The following is a 24,764-nucleotide window of genomic DNA, read 5'->3' as shown; positions in this document are numbered from 1 at the left end:
AATGTGGATCTGTGAGAAGAGTTTTTCCAAACTACCTTTTCAGACCGCAAATCGATTCTGGTCAACAGCTGTGACGCACGCTAAAGTCATGTCACGCAAAATACCGTGACAGTAATAAATGCTGATCATAACTCCACCCGGCTGTGGAAAAAAAATAAAAATAACTTCAGTAAAAGTCATTACCAGTCATTGTTATGGCTTAGAAGTGAATGAAGCTAAGCAGGCTCTGAGCAAGACGAGAAGAAGAGAAACGGGGGAAGGGATTGGGTGATTGTCAGAGAAATGGTCTTGGGCCGTCTATCAGGTTGAACTTGAATCTACGACTCTTGCCCTCCTGCCAGATCTACTTGCATGGCAGCCAACGTCTCCATCTTTGAGACCAATGTTTGTAACAGTAAAGTTACAGTATAAGGTGGCTGAACTGATTTATAGCAGCTTATGCAAGCCCTGCACATATGAGTCTTGTTCACTTGAAACGCAGAATGTGTTTCGAACTATAGACCCGAGTTTGAAATTGTGATAATTACTAAGATTCATTTTTATTAATGAGTTGGATGGAGAAGCTGGTTAAAAAAAAAAAAAAAAAACTTAAGCCAAATGTCCTGCCACAACCACTCCAACAGCCCAGACAGCATACCTGTCATTCTGCACACCTCTGCCTTTCACTCAGTCTTTCTCTTTCTCATTTGTGCTATCATCTCTTCATCTTTCCACCTGTTTGCTCTTTTTACCTCAACCTGTTTTCCATTTATAAACTGTTCTCTTCTCCCATTATCTAGGTCATTTATAGCTAATGCACATGACTGAGAAAAAATAAGCATGTTAGGAATTCATATAAAATTTGGTTTTCATATCACGGAGGCCGAAGAACAGCATGATCATTTTGGAAAATATACAATATGTTTACTGCAACTTCAGCAGTCATTTCGGCTAACACAAAACTACAAAAACCGCATGGTCTTCTGAAACTTGCATGCCAACACGAAACTGCTGGAACTGAGTATTTTCCTAATTGTTCGATTAGCATCATGATGAACTGCAGTTTTGTGTACACTTGAGGTGTTTTTGTTAGCTCAGCTGCCATTATCAATTGCCTCATAAATAAACTGTGAAATGCTGGAGGGATTGGGTCTCAGAAGTTTCACTGCAACATTGTTAAAGTTGTATTTTTTAGGGACTAAGACAGAGTGTGCAGTTGCATTTGGCAGTTGAGTTGCAAGAAACCTAACCTGGCTGTTCCCATGTCTAATGCTTATAGTCTAATGAACAATAAGCAATATGAGTTTAAACTAAACAACAACTAAATTACCTTCTGTCAATTGAGCTGTTTTGACCATATAGCCTATAGGCTAAATGCTCAATGCTTTTAAGGTGTCAGAGAAAATCCCAAGGAATGAAACTACACAGTCTTTCACGCTTTCACATGGTGTAAAATGCAACTTTAACTGTAGCCTATACAATCGGTGTAAGATTTATTTTTAGTTCGTTTTTTGGTCACATCCTACCTCGTAGACTATTACCTCTACATTCACACCGGTGCCACCTTGAAGCGGAATTGTTCAGGGGAAGGGGGGGAGACAGAGAGAGAAAACCGGTTGGACAGGTAAGACGCAGAGGCCGGACTGGGTCGGGTTTGTTGTCACCGTTATATTCAGACGCATGCGCACTGTTACCTGTTTCCTCACGAAATGTGTACCTGCGCTCTAATCAGCCGCTGAAATTCGCTTTGTCGTCCGTCGGTTGAGCAGTTTGGACTATTTACCTGCCACAAACATCACCTCCCGCCTTGACAAAGACACCTAGATGTGTCTTAACCTATCGGACTGAGTGTATTTCCGAGCAAGACTTCGTGAACTCGGAGTAGCGGAAGACGGCGTAAGGTGTACGCAGAAGCGGGTGAACGTAGCTCCACGGAAACCTGCACAGGTAGACACAAAAAGTTTGGAGTAAAGAGGTGTCCGTATTGAGCGAAGAGCTCGGCTTTGCTTTTCCAAACTGAGGATAAGGCAATTGAAAACACCATCCAAGAAGGACATTACGCTTAATTTGTATTGTGGAGCAGTTGTTCCAAAAGTAAGTCGGTGTTAAAAAGCCTGCCGTTTAATTTTGAGAGATAGCGGGGAAGGACCTCGGGAATAGACCATGCCACGAGCTTTTCTAGTGAAGAAAACGTGGAATTCACTCGGCAAGAGAAACTGGAGCGATCTACCGGATCATGAACGCGGAGACATTTATATTCCAGGTGAGACGATACAGAAGTAAACACTTTTAGCTCACAATCCGGATAACGGTACGGGTGCATCCAATGGCACATTCAGTAAGACAAGAGTTTATTGCCAGGAACAGTGTTAGGAACAGTCCTGCGTAATTGAATAGCTTATTTTGTGTTGGCTATTGTTTTTATAAAAAATTTTTTTAACTTTGTGTGTGTGCCTTGGCTGGCTCCAGTAAATTAAAGGTAGCCTACCTACATATAAAACTTATCTAAATGTGACAATTTCTTTGTGTGTGATTTAACTAAGCATGATCTTATAAAATGAGTTTATGTGTAAGCGGGCCGTTATTGCTCTTTTGGTTGACCTTCAGACCCAGCTGTCTTCCTTATAATGTGAAACTCATTGCAACACACGGTGCCAGTGGCCTGTTCACAAAACCTTTAAAGTCTTCTGAAATTAGGCCTATAGCCTAAGGTTTAGCCTTTTTTGTTTAGAGTTTAGAGAGTAAGGGAAAATTCCATTTGAAGGCTGTTTTCTAATAACTAATAACTTTTAGAGTGGGTGATATTTATGTATTCGTATTACAAGAAAGTAACTGATAATTGCTTAATTTACAGGGTTTTTTTTTTTAGATTACTGCGGATTACCTAACGGAATAGACACAACCGTTCATTATGCTCCCCTTCTTCAATCTCTGCACTTATCATTATATTACAGACCTATTAAGATATTCTGAGATAGGCCTATTAGGCTACACTGTAGTGCTTTTTTATGTATTTATTGTTTTTTATTATTATTATTTACGGTTAACAATTAAGCAATTAAATGTGTGTAGCCTAGTAGGCAAGAAATTTGACATTTTAAGAGAATGCGTTCAGATGTTTTTTGTCAGCCTGCGAGTTTTTGTGAAAGTTTAATCCATTTGCATAACAGCCCATTCATAAACTGAACCAACTTGAAACAGAGACATATACCTTTGATTCATGCAGGTATGTCAGAAGGTTGTTGTACCTGTTCCGTGTGTTGCCATAACGTTTACCGACTTGTAAACAAAAGCTAAGTTGCCTAAAGACTGTAGGTGAATAATGGATTTATTCTGATATTTTCTCTACAGCAATCCTGACATGAAAAAAAAATCTAATTTATCTTTTTCTTTCTTTCTTTCTTTCTTTCTTTCTTTCTTTCTTTCTTTCTTTCTTTCTTTCTTTCTAATCTATGCAACATCCGTTTTAACGCATCGTGGTCCTTTAGATTATCGTCCGTGATATGGTTTTGGGTTAATGGTTACAGCGGTAAAGGAAATAACGGGCTTCGCCGCGCTGTCTCCCTCTTCCCGCTACACCCTTAGCAAACACACACACACACACACACACACACAGCGAGTGTACCTTTCACCCCACTTTTCGATATCTGCTGAATAAACCCGGAGCACAAGCATTGTTAAATATTTATCGACGTCGCCTACCCATTTTATGACTCTTGTTTAAAACCCATTCTTTAACTTTTGTTTAGTTTAGTTTTTTTTAATTTTTTATTCTACTTCGCCTGCCATGTCACGCATAGAAATTGTCAGAGAAGGGTGAAACTGACTTTGAAGCACAACGAGAAACGAAAATAATAGTAATCATTTTGAAAATCTAGCTATTTTAAATAGGCTACGAACTTGCTTGAATGACTAATAAACCAGGATTTGTCATAGTCGGTAATACGATAAAAAATGAAATAATAATAATAATAAAAAAAAAAATTAATTAAATGAAATGCAGTTTTTACCCAAAATACTTTTCTACGTCGAATCTATTTGTGATATTTAAGACCTGTTTGGTTATATCATATTTGTTGTGTGACTGTCTGTGAAGGGAGGTGTTGGCAAACCCCAGGGCAAAGGCAAAAAGAAACAATCACTGCTATGTATCGTTTTAACTTATAAATTATATTAGAAAAAATTAATAATAATAATAATGAGAAGAACTTATAAAATATAGCATTCACATTTATACATTCGGGTCTCTTCAGCATCAAACTAATTACTAAACATAGGCTACCACTAAATACTTGGATTTCTTTATGACAGGAAACCAAGTAATTCTATAAATCTGCTTGGATTATATGGTCGTTATGAAATAGATTGTTGCATTTTACCGTTAGCCACTGCACACATCAGATATTTGCATTATAATTTGCAACCCAGTCGATTGTGCCACACCAGAATCAACAGATTCATTGTTCAGGCTACTACTAGTAGTGTTCTTGACCATCTGAAATCTCCATGCAACCAATGTTTTTTCTATTTCTCTCTCAGTGACCGAATAATCTCTCTCAGTAGCTAGTATTATCGAACAACCTCTCAGGAAAGAATATGATAGACTGGCAAACATTTGCAGATTATCCATCTGATGTATTGTGTTGCGTGGAGGTTTGTATAAAGGGAGCTCGAGCCTGTGTCTCTAGCTCAGCTGGTCTGACTGGTAAAGCAGTAACAGGAGTGGTTTGACTTCAGCCAGGCACAATACACTCACACACTCATGCGCACCAGCCAACCCACCCACTCACACTCGTGTTTTCACACACCTGGCCCAGAGGCACAACTGTCCCCCTTAGCCTCGAGAGCCACATACACACCCAGTTTCTGATTGTCTACAAATAACATCCTTCATCTTCAGCTATGTAGGCTGTAATCCACACTTGTTCACAAAGCCAAGATGTTACGCTGGAAAGATTTGTACATCTTTCGCTTGTCATCATTTGTCTTTAAACAATACTCGGGCCAAATAAGCAAAGCAAATATTGTGGTGACACAATGAATGTTGCTTTCTGCTCTACTTCTAACATTTGACGCCATCGTTTCTTCTTTTTCCTCTAGTCTCCATGTCTCCCGTTGCGCTCCGAGAGGAGACCGAAGCCAGTCCAGCAGAGGTGGCACTGTGCCTGTCCACTCGCAAGGACCACAGCATATACACGTTCAACCAGATGTACACCAATGACCCCGGTGCAGTGGTTCCTGCCGCTGAGCTCCCATCGTGCACTGCTCTAGGCCAGAGTCCAGAGACCGAGCACATCCGAAGCACACACAACAATACATATGAGCGCACTAAAATAAAGGTGAGGCTTCTGGAAAATGTTTACCTTTACTATATTGATCTAAGGTCTAGTTACAGCGGCAATAAGCTCATATTCAGCTGCAGAGCCATTGTGCCACCGTTGAACATTATTGATTTGCAAATCGCTTGTGTGTTTGGGTTATACTCATATCACTTTACTATTTTAAGTGTTTACACTACCACTACCACTAATTTCGTCTTTATATTTCCCTCTTTGTTTGTTATCTCACTTCAGGTCACCACAGGTGAGCTTCCCAAAGAGGTTCCAGCTATTGTTCCTAGCGTGACTACCAGTACACCTGCTTCTATAGCAACATCTTGCTCCCCTCCTGCCGCTAAGTCGCCTTCAGTGCAGTTGAGTGGTGGTACTTATGTTTGCCAGGTGTGTCAAAAAGTTTTCCAGTTCCAGCGCATGCTAAACAGACACCTGAAATGTCACAGCGAGCAGAAGAGACACCTGTGCGACTTTTGTGGAAAGGGCTTTAACGACACCTTTGATCTCAAGAGGCACGTCCGCACACACACCGGTAAGAGCTTTATTTGTTCGCGATGAAGTAGACGTTGCCACAAATAATTGGCTGCTGACTGGATTGTGAGACTTGGATGTTGTGGAGGGGTGGGATTTAAGCATTTTCACTGAAAGATCAAGACAATTGGATTGAAACATTTCGAGACCAAAAAAATTAAATAGATAGATAGACAGACAGACAGATCAACAGATAGATACACTAAAGTTCAAAAATGGTTAGAATAATTCAGATTTTTAAAAGTTTTTCTAAAAAGGACCAAAGCTGCATTTATTTGGTCAAAAATACAGCAAAAAACTAGAATATTGTGAAATATTATTAACATTTAAAATAATTGTTTTCTATTTGAAAATATTTAAAAATGCAATTTATTCCTGTGATGCAAAGCTGAATTTTCAGCAGCAATTACTCCAGTGTTTTATTGTCACATGGTCCTTCAGAAATCATTCTAATGGGTGCTCATATATTATTATATTTGGTACACGGTTATTAATAATTGTTAAGTTTAAAGTTAAATTGTTAACTTTTCAGGGTTCTTTAATGAATAGAAATCTTATGTAACATTATAAATATGTTTACTGTCACTTTAGATCAATTTAATTTGTCCTTGCTGAATAAAATGTTTTAATTTATTTTACTTTACTTTCTTTAGAATAGTAGTGTATAACACTTTCCGCAAAAAAAATAAAATAAAATAAAATAAATGGGAAAACTGTTTTCAACATTAAAAATAATAAGAAATGTATTATTGCTATAGATGTTGAAATCATATAAATAAAAAAAGGGTAATTTCCTTCTCAATTAGATTTTTTTATTTTTTTATCAAAAGAAAAAAGTGCTTTTATACCAACTTGCAAAACATCTTCAACTTTTTAAAACAAGAATATTCTTCTCTTCCTCCTGTAGGTGTTCGTCCATATAAGTGCAATCTCTGTGAGAAGGCCTTCACTCAGCGCTGCTCTCTGGAGTCACACATGAAGAAGATTCATGGTGTCATGCAGCAGTACGCTTACAAAGAGCGCCGCAGCAAGCTGTACGTCTGTGAAGAGTGCGGCCTTACGGCTTCTACCCAGGATGCATTGCTGCATCACCTCCACACTAAACATCCAAACAATCTCCTCCTGCGGGCCAAGGGGGCACGAAGACTGTCACCAGTGGGGAATGCTACTAAAGATGACATCTCCCAACCTGGTTCCCCTCTCTCTAATAATAGCGATGATACTGTAGGGTCAGGAGGGAGGTAGAGAGAGGGATGTTTCTTAAACAATATTTTTGTGTATATATTAAGGGATGTCATTAATGTGCATTCTGGTGATTTTATGTTTCATTCAGAATACAGACAATAAGGGAAGAGGTCATTTAAAAAGGGAAAGTAAAGTCATGCAAAATGCTGTTTAAATGGTAGTGTGTTGAGATTCAGCTTAGACTTTTGCTGCAGAATCGGGCTGTACTTTTCCCTGTGTAATGCACAAAAGCAGCTGATAACTTCTACAGCATAAGTATGCACTACTTCAGTTTACATAATAATACTATTATTATTAAAATAGATGTAATGAAACACAACTCAGGAGAAAAACACAGATGAATGTGACATTAAATTGTTCCATTTGCAGTGTGTGTGACAATGATTTTATGTAGCAATGTTTCAACACTAAAATAATACTTTTGTGAACTCTGTGGCGACTGATAGTTACATATCAGCAGTCTCTGAATGTTTGAAAAAAGGGATTTTGAAAAGGAAATTAATTTTTTGTTGTTGCTGTACTACTGTATGTAATATATACCTGCATAAATTTATCATAAAAGATTTATATTTATCCTGGTGTAGTTTTTATATTTTCTTGGGTATGTTTTTTGCTAGATTTTATATATTTACTTTCACATGTAACAACCTTTAATACTTGTAATACTTGTGTTTTATTGGGTTGCATTATTATTTTTGTATTTTTTATATTCAAAAGCATCATAAATGTAATAACATTTTAATTTCTTGTCACTGTTAGATAAATTAAGTAGGCTCTCTGGCAATCTATAACAACATACCTCCACAATAAATGTGTTTTTGTTGATGGTTTAACAAGAAGTGTTTCATTCTTGAATTATTTCAGGAATAAGCAACATACTATCAGAAACCCAACTATAAGAACTTAATTATTCATGTTTTAAAGTACTTTTATGTATAATTGCATGCATGCATACATGCATGCATACAGTTGTGAACAATAAAGCATTTTAGAATTATCATGTAAGAGAGCATGGATAAGAGACAGCAGGAGAGAAAGAGATTCAGTGGGTGGCTGCTGGTGGATTCCAGATCCTTGTTTGGTCTTGTTTCTGGAATTCAGTGTCTGTTTCATTATGGGCCCATCAGGCATTAACGGCTCAAAGGTGCCTATCCCTTTAAACCGTTATTTTCAACAGCACTAACAAATTCAGTACCACCCTTTCAAACTATAATACCTACAATAATTTCTTGTTTAAAACAAACCTAAGTTAGATTGAGATGAAATGTAGGCTTGCTTATTAATCAAGCCCAAGTTGGGTAAATTACCACTATTGTTAAATAGCCTATTACTTCAAAACATCAATCTAAACATCATCCAAACATTATGATGTATGTGTAGTCCAAACAACTCTCATGCAATATGCCATGTTTCTACGTTTCGAGGTTTACTCAAATGCACCACAAACCTTGGAGTGGCGCTACTGTGTATCGTCGGGCGGAAATGACGGAACTATACTGCTTTCGAAAACACAGGCGGGGAAGCGGTGGGCAGCTAAACTAAGGTAAATACAGCGTCCCAAAACCCTGCAGATAATATAATAATTGTAATAATTTACATGCATTTTAAAAGATGATCATCTAGGTTTTTAGTACATCGGTTGCAAGCGAATCACTAAACGTGCAAATAGGCTCTTCGTTTAGTTTTGAAAGTACATACATTTATATAGTAACAGTTACGTGTCCACTCTCGTATAATGAGATTAAGTCAGTTGCATTGAAAACATTTAAGCACATGGATGGTTTTTTTACTTTATAGGATGTAAGTTGCATGCTCGATGCAAATATGCCGACGGATCAGGTGTGTCTGGGTCGCAAGCGCCCGGTACCTTCATGCCCAAACCCTCTATTCCTGCAGTGGTTAACAGAGTTGCGTGACAGCGCCAAAGAGAAAGGCCTGAAAACGCAGTACGTGTATCAGAAGGTGAGCGATTGTAAATAAATCCATTAGTAACCGATTAAACTCAGTGGCTGAAGTGCTGTGTTTGTTTTCAACAGGCCATAAACTCTTTGAAAAAATATCCTCTGCCGTTGAAAAACGGGAAAGAGGCGAAGATCCTGCAGAATTTCGGTGACGGGATCTGCAAGATTTTGGACGAGCGACTGCAGAAGCATTATAGAGAAAACGGTCAGGGACCTCAATTTAGTGCAGACGGTAACTTCCTATCAAATTTTTAGAGTACCCACAACCTTTAATCATCTTAAACCAAGGTTTAGTCTGTTGGTCTCATGTTAACAATCTTGAATTATTCCTGAAAAAGGTTCTGATGCTCCAATCCACTTGGCTCCTTCTTTCCAGAGGAGCAACATGGCTTCCTCCAAACAGATGGAAGCACCCACAAATGAACCTTCGGGAAACTTGAGTGAACATATGGTTGGTTTAAAACAGAAAAAGAGTTGCATGTACTTGTTTGTGTTAATATTAGAAAACTAATGACTCGTTTTGCAGAAGCGAACACAAAGAGAAGTAAGAAAGGAGAAGGGAACTAAGAAAAAGAGAGAGTATGTGCCGCAGAAGAGGTCTGGAGGTTACGCTGTACTGCTCACTTTGTATAGACACGCACAGGTAAAACGAGCACATTTAATTTAATCTCATTTTATGTTCTATTTAAATAAATTGTCAAAACCAAGGCTGCTAAAAACAATCAAATAAATGGCGTATGCTTACTCACTCTATAAAATGCAAGGGTATAAGTTTGTCCCTTGTTTTCTAGACGACTGGCAGTAAAGGCTTCATGTTTAGGAATGAACTACAAACTGAGGCACAACCCTTGTGTGAGAAGTCCTTCACAGTGGTAAGGCAAACCGCTCACTTCTACACAAGACTCACTATAACCACTGCTTGTACCCTAAGTATATTGTTTTCTCCTACTACTAGCCTGATCTTGGTAGCAAGTACACTGCATGGTCCTCGGTGAGCACACTCATTCAGAAAGACCTTCTGGTGAAGACACACAATCCTGCCAGGTGAGATGTAAACTGCAATCCCAGCCCTGGATTTCTGCTGTAGCGTGAGTTCAGTTGCTCATATCCCTCTTTCTGTTTTTTTATTTCAGGTATTCATTGACCGATCAGGGTCTGGCTCTAGCCGAGAAGCTGGATTCTGAAGAGACGGGGATGGCTAAAGAATATGTGGAGCAAATGAGTGAAGAGGAGGATGCTCAGGATGGACCAGACGTCGTAGACCTGACTTTAGAGGAGGAGGAGGAGCAGCAGGAAGAAAAAGAGCGTTGGTATGTAGAAGCAGGTTGGCTTTTGCCAAGACGTGCCAAAAATGTTTTGCGTGTTGGGAGGGTATGAAGCAGTGCCAGTGGTGACATATTAACTGTATAAACTTCCATCTGCCAGTAGGTTCAGCAAGTCTTTAGAAAGGCCTGTCCCAGCTCTTTCTGTAAACCAGGCCAGAGGTCAGATCTCTGAATCAGATGCTGTGGGAAAATCTCAGACCCTAGAGATGGGGAGAGCAGCAATGGGTTGGCATCTTCCACCTGGCTCTTATGAGATTGTGTTGTGTGTCGACGTCATCGAAACAACAGGGTAAGAGGAAAAGAGATTGAAGTTCAAGCTTCTCTAATGAACTGTCTTTCATAAAACAGAAAATAATTAGTAGAATTACATCACAGTGATATTCTGAACTCGGCAGGGGAAGCAGTGGTCGCAAACAAGAATTGGTTAAGGAATTGCAAAGGAATTGTGTGACCTTTGACATCAGGAAACTGAATGTGGGCGATTTTCTTTGGGTGGCACGTGAGAAAGTGACACCTGTTCCTGGTAAGTCAACTAGCTATTTTTCCGTTGTTTAGCAGATTTAGGACTAGTTGATAACCAGCAGATGGCATTGTTGCTCAATGAACGTTTAGTAGGTCAAATGAAGACATTTATATAAAGTTGTTCTCAACCCTCCTATCCTAGCTGATATGTACTTGTGTTATAATAAAAAGTTTAATATTGGACATATATAAATACATATATAAATCTTTATTTTATTTATTTTACATTTAAAATATTTTTATTTAAAATTGTCAATATAGCAATTTAACAATTTAAAGGAATAGTTAATCCCAAAGAAATATAAAATTTACTCACCCTCAGGTCATACAAGATATGGATGAACTGGATTATTGTGATGATTTTTATCGGCTGTTTATTCTCATTCTGACGGCACCCATTCACTGCAGAAGATAAATTGGTGAGCAAGTGATGTAAAGCTAAATTTCTCCAAATCTGTTCCCTTGAAGAAACCAATTTATTAACATCTTAGATGGCCTGAGGGTGGTTGAATTTTATGCAAATGTTCATTTGTGGTCGAACTATTCCTTTAAATAATGAAAAAATTTTTTGGGGCCCTCCTGAAAAAAAAAAAAAAAATGAAATGTAAAAAAAAATATATATATTTTTTTATTGTATAGTTCAACATGTACCAATCCCAAAAAATTGTGTCCTCCTTCAGGACAGCTGCGTCCACCTGTGGGGAAAGAGTTGGTGCTTGATTACATAATTGAGAGGAAGAGGATGGATGATCTGTGTGGAAGCATTATAGATGGACGCTTCAGAGAGCAAAAGGTTTGAAACATGACCTATATATAGATATATAATATGAAAATGAACCTTAAGTCCAATTTTTTTTGATAAACTCTCTGTTTATCTGCTCTTTATATAATGAAAAGAATTTAAAAATGTATTTTTAATTTTTTCCTATTTATTTTTTCCTGTCATGTTCTCATGTGTAGTTTCGACTGAAGAGGTGTGGTCTGCGTAAGCCCATTTATCTGGTGGAGGAGTGCGGATCAGCGGCGGCTCATCTCAGTATACCTGAGAGTACATTACAACAAGCAATAGTCAATACACAGGTATACAGCAGGCCATACAGACCATCATGAAATAGTGGATGACGACGATGATGTGCTTGTATAAGTGTGTAATTCGCAGGTGGTTGATGGCTTCTTTGTGAAGCGTGTACAGGATGTGAAAGAGTCTGCTGCTTACCTCACCATCATGACCAGATACCTCCAGAAACTCTACCATGTATGTTTTACAGTCAAATCAAAGCAGCATGCGTGAATCACTTCTTAATTAGTGTATTATTTTTATTGAAACTTTTTCTTTTTCTTTTTTCATTGTCAGAATTGCACGTTATTCTGTCGCTCCAGAGAACTGGAGGGCGATGGAGGAGATGAGAGTGAGCAAACGGAAAACCTTTCTTGTTCTCTCATGGCCTTCACAGAATTTAACTATGGGGCTATTAAGAACAAGGTAATGTCAACCAATCAATTCACATATGAGAAAGTAAGGTTGCACTGATATTAAAATTATGCCCGATATGATTTCCTGATGACCTGAAAATAATTATTGCTGGTATGATGAATGACAAAATCAACTGTACTAAAATAAAAAAATGAAACCCTAAACTTTTTGTACTGGTATTGTGATGCATAAGATACATCATATTATATAATAATAATATTATAATATACATTTTGAAGTATGGTTAAATATTCATTTTGAAATGAGAAAGTCCTGAAAACAGCCTTTGTTTTAGTTTTTTACTCTTAACAAATATTAACTTAAAGGGCCTGCAATTAAATATCCAGTATCAACCAAAACTGTATACATATTTAATTTATCAGTATTGGTTGATACTGGATATATATAGTTTTTATCATCATAAATCCTACTATTATTTCTAATCAAGATCTCTGTCTCATGTAAACACAGTGCCAGACAGTGCGGGAAGTGTTTGCACGACAGCTTATGCAGATCAGTGGAGTCTCTGGTGATAAAGCAGCCACTGTTCTTGAGCACTACAGCACAGTCAGCAGGTGTGACTCACTCATTAAAACTAATTTACATTCCACTATCACAGACACTGACTCACTCATTAAATCACTCTTTTATATTCTACTATACCAGACATTTATTCACTTGTATGATATGAAAATTACTGTATTCTGTAACAACTGATTTGTAACACATGCAGACGACATTGTCATAAAACACATTGGTTTGATCATCTGGAAAAGCCTATTGGCTTTGCTTAATTATTATTAATTTTTTTTTATCATTCATTCTTTCTGTAGTTTATTGCAAGCATATGATCAGTGCTCCAGTGAATCAGAAAAAGAGAAGCTGCTTTCATCCATCAAATATGGAAAACTCAAAAGGTTTGTTTTGTTCTTTAATTTGTTTGTACTATCTATCTGTATGTAGAATAAATAAATATAAGTTTTGGAGTCAATAAGATATTTCAAAAGAAAATGATTTTTAAAGTCATTTAAAGAAATGTTTTATTTTTATTAAGCAAGAATGCAATAAATTAATCAGCTTCTACATTTTATTTCAAGTAAATGCTGTTTCTTTGAACTGTCTATTCATCGATGAATCTTGAAAAGAATGTGTTGTGGTTTCCACCAAAATATTACGCAGCACAACTGTATTCAACATTAATAACAAGAAAACTTTAATACCAAATCAGCATATTGAAGCGTCATGTGACACTGAAGACTGGAGTAATGATACTGAAAATTCAGCTTTACAATCACAGGAATACAAGCACATTTTAACTAAGTAAAATTAAAAACAGACATTTTAAATGGTAATAATATTTCACAATTTTAGTATTTTTCTGTATTTTAGATTAAATGCATTCTTCGTTGAGCCTCAGAGACTTAAATAACACGCATTTTTAAAGTTGCTATATTATGATGTATATGTATTTTATTTATTTTTTTATTATTGCAGGAATCTCGGACCAGCCTTGAGCCGCACTATATATCAGCTTTACTGTACGCATGGACCTCTGTCATAGGCTTTCGCCTTTATGACAAATACAAATGTGTGCAGCATTTCAGTTTAATCGTATTTTCATTTTCATTCTGTACATTTTTTTGACTCTCAGATAATGTTTAAAGTAATAAAGATATAAATTACAGTTTTTCAAACTTGCGTGTTCTGTATGTTTCTCTCCCCTCTGAAACAATGCAGTTCAATTCTATGCTTCAAAACAAAAAACGCTAACCTGCTGTGTCTAAGCGTGAATCACTGAAGCGTATGCTTTCAAAAAAAGGCAAAATGTGCATTAAAATGAGGCAAAGAATTAGAAGGGGCATTGAGACTAGCTGTATGGGAAATGTGAGTGACATCAGTGTTAAGAAAGCAGTGTTGAGGTAACCGCTGCTTTGCCTTAAAGGAGATTGGAGGGGGACTCCGCTGACGTCCTCTGAGTCTTTCTCAAGGAGAAACACGCTCATCAACAAACAAGGGCGCCTTGGATTGACGCTGGTTGCTTTAGTGGAAATGTGTTTTAAAGTTTTGCTGCCTGCATCCAGTATTCAGACTGGCGCGTGCATTAAAAATACTCGATGCATTCTCTTCCCATCGTCCATGTTTCTGGACATGCAGTCATAACAACAACCTCATCACCGAGACTGTGAAGGTGATGAAGCTGATGGTGAAATGGTCAGATCCGAGAGACTACTTGAGAATATATGCATGCACTTGATGTGTGAAGGGCAAGGAGACGCAGACTGCGGGTGGGTAATGCGGCGTGGTTCATGCAACTTTGCCCGGGCTGCCGCTCTTTACCAACCGTATCGGGAGCAGCGGCGGATGGGGTGACTTACCCGCAGGGGAAGACCCGGACGTGGGCCGCCACATCCTGAAGCCATCCCCGGGGTGTCTCCGTGGTGCTGGAGGGACGGGGGAAAGATGCAGGAGGCGACGGCAGATGGAGAGGAGCCCATTCTGAACCGAGCTGAGAGGGAAGAGGTGAGACGAGGGCGTGTAAATTCTACCAAATCGTAAATAAATTGTGTTTTGTGTTTACATAGACAGGTTAGCTGGTATTGTATAGTACAATCATCATTGATGTGCATAGGAAGACTGTCACGACATGTATGGCAAGCCGTTTTAACATTTTTTTCCCCCTGACAGTTTTTAATTAGTATAACAATCCAGTAATGAATACAGTGACATAATTTTCAGTTTAACCGTATTCATAGTTCTTATTCCATGTTTATCTGTGTTTAACTAGCCTGGTACTTTTTAGATAATTAGACCTTCATAAGACAAATCTATCCCATTTGCTACTAGCAACATTTCTTATCTTGTTACAGTTTACCAATGAATGTTTACTTTCGTCATGACCAGTCAGAATGGCTTATTCATAATTTAATTTAAAAAATAACCAATTAGATGAACTTTTTTAGTGTTGAGTTTAAAATATTCTAGCAGTCCCCCCAGAGTAAGTTTTTTTTTTTTAAGGTGACCATTGTTTTAGAACGTTTCCCTTACTATTTCCTGTCAATGTGTCAGGCTTGTCAACTGACACTGCATGTCTACAATAACACTATATGACAAATGGATCATTTTTGTGTTTCCTTTATTTAAAATATTCATAAACCTGCATACCATGTCATGAACAATCTGATATTCCGATTTCATAAATGTGTAAAATGATCTAAATCCCATATGTAGGACAATACTCCCAGGGACACAAAAATAAAAATCCCATATGTGGGACCGTACAGCTAAAAGTGTTAAGCAACAATAGAAATACATTAGTCTAATAAATAAATACCAGTTTCTATTCAGTTGCTACTAAAAATGCTAGAACAAACTTTTAACCGAAGTTACGGTTACTAAAAAAGTACTAATACCAAAGTTAGATATTAATAATAATTTATTTAAAATTAACATGTAATGAATAAGTATTAGTGACTGTTATAGTATACATATTTTATTGAATATTATGAAGAGTTACTAGTGAAACTGAACAAAATACAGTTCCCGCTGCAACATAAAATAATAACTAGTTGATAAATATCATAAGCCATATAAACAGCTTGCCATATGACATGGTCAAGCTGTACTCTTGCCAGTACTTCAGTCTCATAATTGTTTTGGTGGTATATAAATATAATATTATATCCCTCCACAGTGAACGTGGTACAGTATATTTCCTGTTAACCATGTGTTTTATCTCTTGCCTTCATTTTTTAATTTCTCTAGATTTATTTGTCCTCAGTCGGGCTCTCTTTTTTTCTTGGATAAACAGAGGTCATATTTGCACAAAATGTAACTGCAAAAAAAATTATTGCAGTAGTACATTGATTGGTATCATATGCTAATATTGTCATACAGAATGATTGCCATGTTCACTTAACATAAGATTGAATGTTATTATAAGGTACTATAAGAAAGGCATGGTAGTAACAGATGCATTAAATTGGTAATTAACATTTAATTTTTTTTGTCGTCTTCGTTATTTAATCAGAACATGTTACTAAAAAAGAGTGTAACCTATAGAACACAGTTTAAGTAATGCAATGGTGTAACAAAGTAGGCCTAATACATATTCTTCACAAAGGGTAATATGTTGGTTTTTTCCCTCAGGTCTTGGCAGAGCTTTTCCCTTGGGGCTGTTGTTTTACTACCAGCCTTCTTGGCAATGTCTCTTCCTCTCTTTCACATTTTGTCTGCCACTGTACTTGGCTCTTTCCCTTTAACATTTGTCATGGTCTTCTATCTGATAGATGTCCTATCACTGGTACAGTATCTGATCAAAGGAGGTCTGTGTTATTTCAAGGCAGATAATGACTTTGGTTAGGTCAACAAATTTGAGACAAAGCTCAAGACCAGAGTCAGCACTGACCTCCAGGCCGTCTATATTAACGAACTACAGCATTTCCCCCTCTCTCTCTCTATTCTCTATTTATTCACTGGTGCTGAGTTAACCTCCTGTCTCTCGTTACATGAAGATCAATAGAAATGGAGACCGCTTGAAATGAAGAAAGATGTGAATCATATCAGAAATGCAGTTTTAAATTAATTTGGATGGCAGCAGTATATGCTACAACGGATAGTGTGCCATTTCTGTACATTTTAGTATGGCATTAGTGTGGCACAGGCTTTTGAAGGATAATGAAAGATTGAAGTCAAGTGAAGGATGCTGACAGAGTATCTGTTTTTGACATATCACTCTACCTGCCAACATACTTATCTCTCTGACTGTAAAGATGTATCATATTCCAATGTCTTTCTTTGTGTTATGTTCCTCACTCTTGCATAGTCCATGTTCTTTCAGTCATTTTCAGTTAACCAAACCGCAAATTTATAATCTTAAGATTCAGATAGCTACACCAGTCATTCAAAGGCTATAATCCTCCTGCTACTTAAGTTCTGAATGTGCGGTTTTGTTAATAGAAAAAGACTGCAAGAAAAGGGGATATGGCTTTATGGAAGAGAGGAGATCATTATGCAGAGTGTTCAAGACAATTTCAAATCTAGAATGTGCACTTTTATTTATTTAATGTCATGAACAAGATTAACTGTGATGTGATTTTTTTTTTCCAGAACACTTCACTTGCATCCCAGTTGACATACACAAAGAAAGCAGCATTTAGCATTCCTCATTCTTTCATTCTTTTTCATAGTCCTGTGACATCAAACTTTAAAGGATTTTCTGTCATGGCAGATCTTTTTGAATTCATTAGAGAACTAATTCATTGCAACCAACACTATTGTATATAGACTTAAAATTGCGTACAAAACGTACTTGTCTGGAATCTCATGGCTTGTATGAAGTAATTAAGTCTATTTTTTGTAACCTAATGTACATGTAATTTACTTTAGGCCAGGCCATGAGTGTTGGGTAATTTAACCAAACGAGTAATTTGCAAATATGAGATCTATTTTTCTCCAGGCAATATTCAATCCTAAGTATATCTTTATTATTATAACCTATTGTCCACATGCTGGCTTTGATATATTCTCTTTGTCCTTACCTCTCTGCAGCAGCATCCAGTGAAGCAGTCCTTGGCTGTCTCTCTGTGTCGTGAGTCTAACTGGAAGTGTCTTCTCCTCACTCTGCTCATGTTTGGGTGTTTTGGTACATTGGTCTGGTGCAAGCTGTGCAAAGTTCCAGTGCTAGCTCCGACAGAGCCAGAGGCTGCCGTTGTGGAGCCTGGAGACCCCTCTACGACCTCAGCAATCTCCAATGTCTATATCCCCCTAGAAGTGGATCTGGATAGTCCCTGTTCCAGCGGCTACATTTATATTCCTCTCGCTTTCTTGGCCATGCTGTATGTGGTCTACCTGGTGGAATGCTGGCACTGCTACTCCAAGACAGCCATGTTGGCTCAAGCAGAGGTTGCAGAGGTGTATGAGCGTGTACAGAGGCTGCAGCAAGCAACACCATGCATTTGGTGGAAGGCCATCAGTTATCACTATGTGCGACGGACAAGACAGGTAACGCGCTACCGCAACGGCGATGCCTATACCACTACGCAAGTGTATCATGAGCGTGTAAACACGCATGCTGCAAGCTCTGAGTTTGACTATGCGAGGTATGGCGTCAAAGATGTTTCAAAGGAGCTTAGAGGCCTAATGGATTACCCAGCAATACAGCTGCGCTTCACCAAATGCTTTAGTTTCGCCAGTGCACGAGCGGAGGCTGCCTACCTCACCCAGCGTGCACGATTTTTTGGTGAAAACGAAGGACTAGATGATTACATGGAGGCACGGGAGGGAATGCATTTGAAGAATGTGGACTTCCGTGAGCACATCCTTGCTTTTCCAGACTCATCCAGAAAGCCCTGGTATGCCAGGTGTAAAATTTTCTGGCTGGCCTCAACCCTGCTCCTGTCCTGGCCATTTCGGGTTGTTGCAGAGTATCGTACTGCGTATGTGCACTACCATGTAGAGAAATTGTTTGGTGAGGCTGATGATAACAGTAGGGGTGACGTAACTGAAAATGGTGGAGGCAACGAGAATGGAAACGGACCTGGATCTGGGACTGGATCGAGCTATCGTGCCATTTCACGTGTCAATACGGTAGACATGACAGAGCTGGAGTGGCACATTCGCTGCAACCAGCAGATGGTGCCAAGCTACTCTGAGGCTCTGTTGATGGATCCTGGTTCAGGCGGTAACCAAGGTACCAACACTCCTCCAGTTGGGCAAGGCACTAACTCAACAGTGGGCGGCCCAACTCTTCCAGTGGCCTTCGCTTCGGCCTACTTGCTCCAGAATTGTCCTCGTTGCCACCGCACCACAAGCAGTGCTTCCCTGCCATCCCGGCTAAGAGGCCCGACTACAGCCCTGCTGAGTGGAACCATGGGTGGGATGAGAGCTAGTGGATCAGGAGTTGGTCCTGGAGGACCGGGTCGGCTCGTTCTGAGCAGGAGTGGGTTCTCATTAGGACGGCTCCAAGCTCCTCGGCCATCATCCCTCTTCCACTCCCGAAGTGTCGGTGGAGGACTTGCGACAAGAGGAGAAGAGGCAAGTGGGGGAGGTGGTTTCTTAGGTTTGGGAACCAGACAAGATGAAGAGAGCAGAAGAGTGCTGGGGGGAGAGGGTGATGAGGATGAGGAGGTGCCAAATGTGGTGGACAGAGAAGGAGTTGAGAGAGATGGGGAGGAAAGAGAACAACAGGAGGATGCAGAAGATGATGAAGCCAGGGAGGGAGACGGACCTCCTGGATATCAGGATGCCTTTTTCTTCCCGGTGTTGATTGTGCATGGAGAGGAGAGTTGCCATTCAGGTGAGGACATTTCCTGAAGACCCCTCATAAAAAATTGCATTGAGGATGCAAGAAAAAAGAGAAATGATTAGAAAAGTCATGGCCAAAAAGAATGTGAAGTAATTTGTCAGTTGAGCTAATTCAGACAAACTTTGCAGAATATACTATAGGAAAGAACAAGAGATATACATACACTGTGAGTTTTTACATTGTAAATTATGCATGCATATGAATGAGTAAAAAAAAAAAAAAAAAAAAAAGTTCAAAACCACAACGTGAATGGTGACCACAGGAAACTGAAAAGAGACACACCAATTTTTAATAGAGATGAATCAATAAGTATTTGGTTGAAGATTAGAGAAGGAAAATATTTCAACTCCAGGTACCTCATGCTAATATTATAAGTGGCCTGGCACCAATGTTTTACCATAATATCTAGCATTTAAAAAATAATGCCAACAACTGGCCAATAAAGTTTTTGAGACAGCATTTTGGAGAATGGTCAGTTTGATCGGTTTAAGATGGATGCATAAATTGAACAAACAATGATTGATGTTAATATAAACTTATCTATGCAATAAAGAAACAGGAAGTGAGTGTTTGTAAAATGAAGGGGAATGCGGAAGAAAAGAAGAACATTGAATAAACTACACCTCTGGTCATGGAGCAAAATGCACCAAAAGGCATGCTATTGAAAGACAAGACCATTGGAAAGTCTTCCAAAAATAATGAAGAGAACAGTTCAGTTCATCAAGAGGAATGTTAATCTATACACATAGCCAACAAAGAGCTGTGTCCCACAAGTCAAAAAAGTTTTGTTTTTTAGAAATAAAGGAAAAACAAGAAGAAAAAAAGTGAAGAACCTTATAAATTTGCACAAAATGTTGCGATTCAACTTCTTGAGACATTTCACTGTTGACATGACATTACATTTTTTTCTTTAAAAATTCCCTCACTTTTTAAATGGATTTTTGGTAAAACTAATGGATACCATTAATATTGCAAGGATTATTATCATATTAAGCTGTTTTCTTGCAGCTTTATTGAGAATATTTTCTTTCTGCAAGCTTGCAAGACCCTGTAATATGTTTTGGTTCACTTATAAAAAAAAACTAAGCTGAAACTACAGAACTAAACTAAATCCTGCTTCTGTGAGGTGCTGTAATCACTTTGTGTTCACTTTCAATGTATTGTTTGTCAGTAATTGTTTATTTGTACAGCATCGTATCACCAATTTGCCTCATGAAGAACTTGACACAGAAGAGCACCACACAGACAAAAATAATGGTACAGCATGTTGCCCTCCATTGTAGCTGTTTTCATTCAGCTTTGATTGGCTGAAGGTTCATGTGAATAAATAGGCCAATCATAGATGAGACTGCTTAATGTGCCAAGATACATTGTGTGACGTCGTAGTAGTGAGTTCACTGCAGCATACACGTGAATGTGTTTAATAATTGGAAAATGTGTACAAATGCACATTTTCCTGCCTGTGTTATGCTGTCAAGCTTTAAATATAATCTGCAAATACACATTGGAGTCCAAATAAATACGCTTCGTCCCACCATAAGCCTAGAGCATGCAGATACGCTCTCATTTATCCTTTAGCAGGTCACATAAATGTTGCAACTGTACTGCAAATAATTTAAAAACACTTTGATTAAGGAAAAGAACATGTTTTTGCAATACTGTCAAAATGTTCTGTCACAACGTGAATGTTGATCTAACAGTGATGTGGTGTCTAATTAAATCACAATAAGAATGTAAAGTATGCCATCTGTATTTGACTGTGCAGTGCGTTTTATCCATTCACCTGTTGTTGATAACAAGATGGTGGAAACCTGGACTCCCAGAATTCTTGATTTCCAGATTCTTGAATTTCTAGAAACTGTAATTGTTCAACTGGATGCACAACTGTCTTCTAGCACTTAGATGGATGATGAGAGTTTTTTTAGATTTACTTTTAAATTGCAGATGGTCCAGGTGGTTTTTGAGATCAACTGTCTTTATGTTTGTAATCTGTGTGTGTGTGTTTTCAAGGAAATGCAAGTTTGCATTTTTTCCCCCCAGACAGATGAAACTTAAGAACCCTTTAATATTAAAAGTAGCATAAAAATTAAACCAATACTTTACTTTTTTGACAATACCATTTCCAACGTAGCCAAATTCATTGAGATGTACGGTACATTTAATTTGGTCAGTTGAAATAAATAGCTTAAAAGTTGTCCCTCCCCAAAATTACTAGATTGTTAGCAAGCAAAATAATGTTGTAATGCCTCAAACAGGTTTGCCTGAAATCTTTTTACACTGATTTTTGCTTGGAGTTATGAAAGGTTGTTTGAGTGTGTGTTGGAGGGAAAGCTTAATATAAGGATCATGATGATCATGATAAACATAATACTGATGGTACATAATAAACTGCTATATTTGAAATCTTATTTGTGCCTTGACATTGTTTTTGACTTGGGGTCCAGTTATCATTTTGTAAATTTAAAGTGACCATGAAATCATTATTGAAGTTCTTTGGCTTTTACAGTAGTAGAAATATTTTGCCATAAACAAATATAACTTTATAAGCTAGTGTGCTCCAAAACAATTAGAAAATTTGCATTTACAAGATACAAGTATTTAAAACTTACAGTCTCTCACTTTTCACCAATGAATCAACGATTTTAATGACATCACCCTGCACTTCAGCTTCTCATCAGATCTTCTGTCCAGTAAAAAGCTCTCTAGAATCTGAAACGTCCCATACACTTTCAATACACATTGAACTTGCAGCTAAAATCGATCACTTGTTCACAGAGTTAGTATTTTCTGTGAAGTGAATGCCACATAATGCACTACAGTATATAGGGGATTATTTAGTAACTTGTTGTGTTACAAATGTAATCTGACAGTCTGATCAAATAAAAAAAGATACTTTTGATTATTTCATCAAATCCATTTGACATTTACATTGCAGTGTTTCCAACAAATAGTAATATAATTATGCTATCTGGACATGTCTACAGGTTGTGTAGAGCTGCTTCCCTGTCACTGATTAAGTGTCTTGTTTTTAAGTTCTTCATAAAGAACGTGTTAAGGTTACATGGAGGTCAAGAGGTCAACATACCTGGAACAACAGCAGTGGTGAAAACGAATCCTCGGCATTGATCATCCAATCCGAACCAAGAACTTAACACCGGATATGACGTTGGACACAACGGTTCTATTATACCGCCAGGCGGCCAGTGCTGGTGTTACAAGTTTCTTAATAGGTCTGTTTAAAATTAATTCAATCACTTGTAAGAACTTTTCTCTTTTAGTCCAGTCTATTTACATTCAAAATGGTAAACAATTGTAAATAGACTCTTGTTATGAAAATGTCTCTCCCAGTCTCAGTCTGTCCCTGTCTCACTCTTAATCCTGTCGTATTTAATTTGAGGTGAAGTAGATTTAAGCCACACGTTAGAGAAAATCTCGGATTTAACAGTCACTCTGAATCGAGTCAGACGCACAGCAAGCAGAAAAACTACATGATCAAGACTGAGGGGAAAATCTGGTGAGTCTGGTATCAGATCAGTGTGGAAAGTAATTTGCGTTTTTGAGCTGTAAAGTTTGTTTTGGGTGCTGAGTTGTCATTAAATCACTGTAATTGTTAATACTGTACCTGCTGTTGTTGTTTTTTATAGGGTCTAGTGTTTTAACAATGTTAGCAATTTGAAGATGAGATTGAGAGAGGCTCGGTAAGCCTCTGTAAGCCGCTTGATGCCGCTTCAAACCCGTCGGATCAAACCGATAACCGCTGCGGTATAACGAGGCGTTACGACGGATGATGATTGACATATTTTCACTTTGGCCGAGTGTAAATGCTCGACTGATGTCTGCTAATATGCGTTTAATGACAGCGCTTGTCAAGCACTGTATATACATCATTTCACTTTGGGACACAGCTCCTGAGTTTCCGTTGGTTGTAAGTGTAGAAAATATTGGATCCACAAAATGACGAGTCATCTGTATTTTTGGTCGACATTTAGGAGTACTCTGGCGAATATAGATTTAAAAATTACTTCACAAAATGTATAGCTATTACTTAGACCTGTATTTTAGAGTCGTCAAAGTTTATATTATCTTAAAAGGATAGTTCACACACATACACACACAAAAACAAATTTTCAAAGTTTACTTCCCTTCCTCTTGATCCAAACCTGAATGAGTTTCTTCTGTTGAAAACGCACACAAACAAAGAATTCAGAAGAACTTGTTTTTATGGTAGCAAAACAGTTTATATGGTAGCCAATGACCTCCATTGCAATTTGACTTCAATAGCAAACTATATGATAAGTCAATGGCTACCAACAACTGGTTATCCACATTCTTCAAAATATCTTATGTGTTCAAAAGAAGAAAGACACATTATTATTGCATTTTTCAAAAGAAAAAAAAATCCATCAGAAAGTTTAAACCTCCCTTCCTTCCATCTTCCTTTACTTCTCAGCTTACTTCCTGTCTTTACTCATGACCATGCTCACCTCTTTTTCCCTCTGCCAGATGATGACTGAGATAGCAAAGGCACAGACTGATTCGGTGGTGTCCAGTGTGGAGTCCATGTTGGCGGATGCTGCTCGACTACAAATCCAGTGCAAGGAGCGCAGCGCGGAGCTGGCTGCAGCCTCAGTGGAGCTGCACGAGGAGACCCAGAGCCTGAGGGAGCACTGTGAGACCACACAGCTGGACATGGCCCGCCTCCGACGGATGCTAGACGAGCTACTGGATACAAAGCATGCCTTCGAGGCCCGTGAGAGACAGACCCGAAAACTTAGCAAGCAGCTTTAAAGAACGAGTACTATTTTAATGGACACAGATTAGAACTGTCAGAAAGCGAATGCATGAGAGAAAGTAGGCTACAATTATATAAAAGTATATAAATAAAGTTTAATTATGGCAAACATGATTCTGATTCTGTAAGCTTTACTTATTGAATTTGCTAGAGTGAACTGGAGTTGTGTGGATTATTCTGAGGTTTTATCTTTTTTTGACTGTTATTCTGACGGCACCCATTCACTGGTGAGTAAGTGATGTAATGCAAAAAATTTCTCCATATCTGTTCAGTTGTGGGAACAAACTCATGTCCATCTT

The 24,764-nt window shown here is 38.1% G+C and overlaps 3 protein-coding genes across 7 annotated transcripts; all 3 read left to right on the top strand.

Annotated features, from left to right (window-relative positions):
- The first annotated feature begins 1,640 nt into the window (after positions 1-1,640).
- ovol1a (ovo-like zinc finger 1a) lies at positions 1,641-7,678 on the top strand. Its single transcript, XM_052602527.1, has 4 exons — positions 1,641-2,242; positions 5,080-5,318; positions 5,553-5,844; positions 6,751-7,678. The coding sequence occupies exons 1-4, from the start codon at positions 2,143-2,145 to the stop codon at positions 7,086-7,088; spliced, it is 969 nt and encodes a 322-aa protein (XP_052458487.1). The 5' UTR covers positions 1,641-2,142; the 3' UTR covers positions 7,089-7,678.
- An 879-nt stretch (positions 7,679-8,557) lies between these two features.
- Positions 8,558-14,064, top strand: mus81 (MUS81 structure-specific endonuclease subunit). Of its 2 annotated transcripts, none has more exons than XM_052602521.1 (17): positions 8,558-8,631; positions 8,886-9,050; positions 9,125-9,281; positions 9,388-9,500; positions 9,576-9,692; positions 9,841-9,921; positions 10,005-10,093; positions 10,183-10,359; positions 10,478-10,663; positions 10,770-10,897; positions 11,577-11,689; positions 11,857-11,976; positions 12,056-12,151; positions 12,251-12,379; positions 12,842-12,945; positions 13,204-13,287; positions 13,865-14,064. In XM_052602521.1, exons 2-17 carry the CDS (start codon positions 8,898-8,900, stop codon positions 13,929-13,931), a joined length of 1,914 nt encoding a protein of 637 aa, XP_052458481.1. In that variant the 5' UTR covers positions 8,558-8,631; positions 8,886-8,897; the 3' UTR covers positions 13,932-14,064. The 2 variants fall into 2 exon arrangements, with proteins under 2 accessions (XP_052458481.1, XP_052458480.1); XM_052602520.1 differs by having other exon boundaries at positions 10,475-10,663.
- Positions 14,065-14,326: 262 nt separating this feature from the next.
- On the top strand, positions 14,327-24,579 carry LOC128017233 (transmembrane protein 151B-like). Of its 4 annotated transcripts, XM_052602517.1 has the most exons (5): positions 14,327-14,890; positions 17,918-19,664; positions 22,707-22,903; positions 23,071-23,187; positions 24,177-24,579. In XM_052602517.1, the coding sequence occupies exons 1-3, from the start codon at positions 14,831-14,833 to the stop codon at positions 22,823-22,825; spliced, it is 1,926 nt and encodes a 641-aa protein (XP_052458477.1). In that variant the 5' UTR covers positions 14,327-14,830; the 3' UTR covers positions 22,826-22,903; positions 23,071-23,187; positions 24,177-24,579. The 4 variants fall into 4 exon arrangements, 3 of the variants coding, with proteins under 3 accessions (XP_052458477.1, XP_052458478.1, XP_052458479.1); XM_052602518.1 differs by lacking the exon at positions 23,071-23,187; XR_008184385.1 differs by lacking the exons at positions 14,327-14,890; positions 17,918-19,664 and having other exon boundaries at positions 22,889-22,975.
- The last annotated feature ends 185 nt before the right edge of the window (positions 24,580-24,764 follow it).

The sequence above is a fragment of the Carassius gibelio genome, chromosome A7, assembly GCF_023724105.1.
Source record: "Carassius gibelio isolate Cgi1373 ecotype wild population from Czech Republic chromosome A7, carGib1.2-hapl.c, whole genome shotgun sequence".
NCBI lineage: Eukaryota > Metazoa > Chordata > Actinopteri > Cypriniformes > Cyprinidae > Carassius > Carassius gibelio.
Note: the sequence above shows the minus strand (reverse complement) of the source record. Positions and strands in the feature narration are given on the sequence as shown.

Bases quoted from the DNA above. Each gene is read 5' to 3' on its own strand.
- ovol1a (XM_052602527.1), top strand. From the start codon at position 2,143: ATGCCACGAGCTTTTCTAGTGAAGAAAACGTGGAATTCACTCGGCAAG. The intron at 2,243-5,079 runs GTGAGACGATAC...TTTTTCCTCTAG, and splicing joins CGGAGACATTTATATTCCAG to TCTCCATGTCTCCCGTTGCG. The intron at 5,845-6,750 runs GTAAGAGCTTTA...TTCCTCCTGTAG, and splicing joins GCACGTCCGCACACACACCG to GTGTTCGTCCATATAAGTGC.
- mus81 (XM_052602520.1), top strand. From the start codon at position 8,898: ATGCTCGATGCAAATATGCCGACGGATCAGGTGTGTCTGGGTCGCAAG. The intron at 12,380-12,841 runs GTAATGTCAACC...ATGTAAACACAG, and splicing joins ATGGGGCTATTAAGAACAAG to TGCCAGACAGTGCGGGAAGT. The intron at 13,288-13,864 runs GTTTGTTTTGTT...TTATTATTGCAG, and splicing joins AAATATGGAAAACTCAAAAG to GAATCTCGGACCAGCCTTGA.
- LOC128017233 (XM_052602518.1), top strand. From the start codon at position 14,831: ATGCAGGAGGCGACGGCAGATGGAGAGGAGCCCATTCTGAACCGAGCT. The intron at 14,891-17,917 runs GTGAGACGAGGG...ACCTCTCTGCAG, and splicing joins ACCGAGCTGAGAGGGAAGAG to CAGCATCCAGTGAAGCAGTC. The intron at 19,665-22,706 runs GTGAGGACATTT...CTTGTTTTTAAG, and splicing joins AGAGGAGAGTTGCCATTCAG to TTCTTCATAAAGAACGTGTT.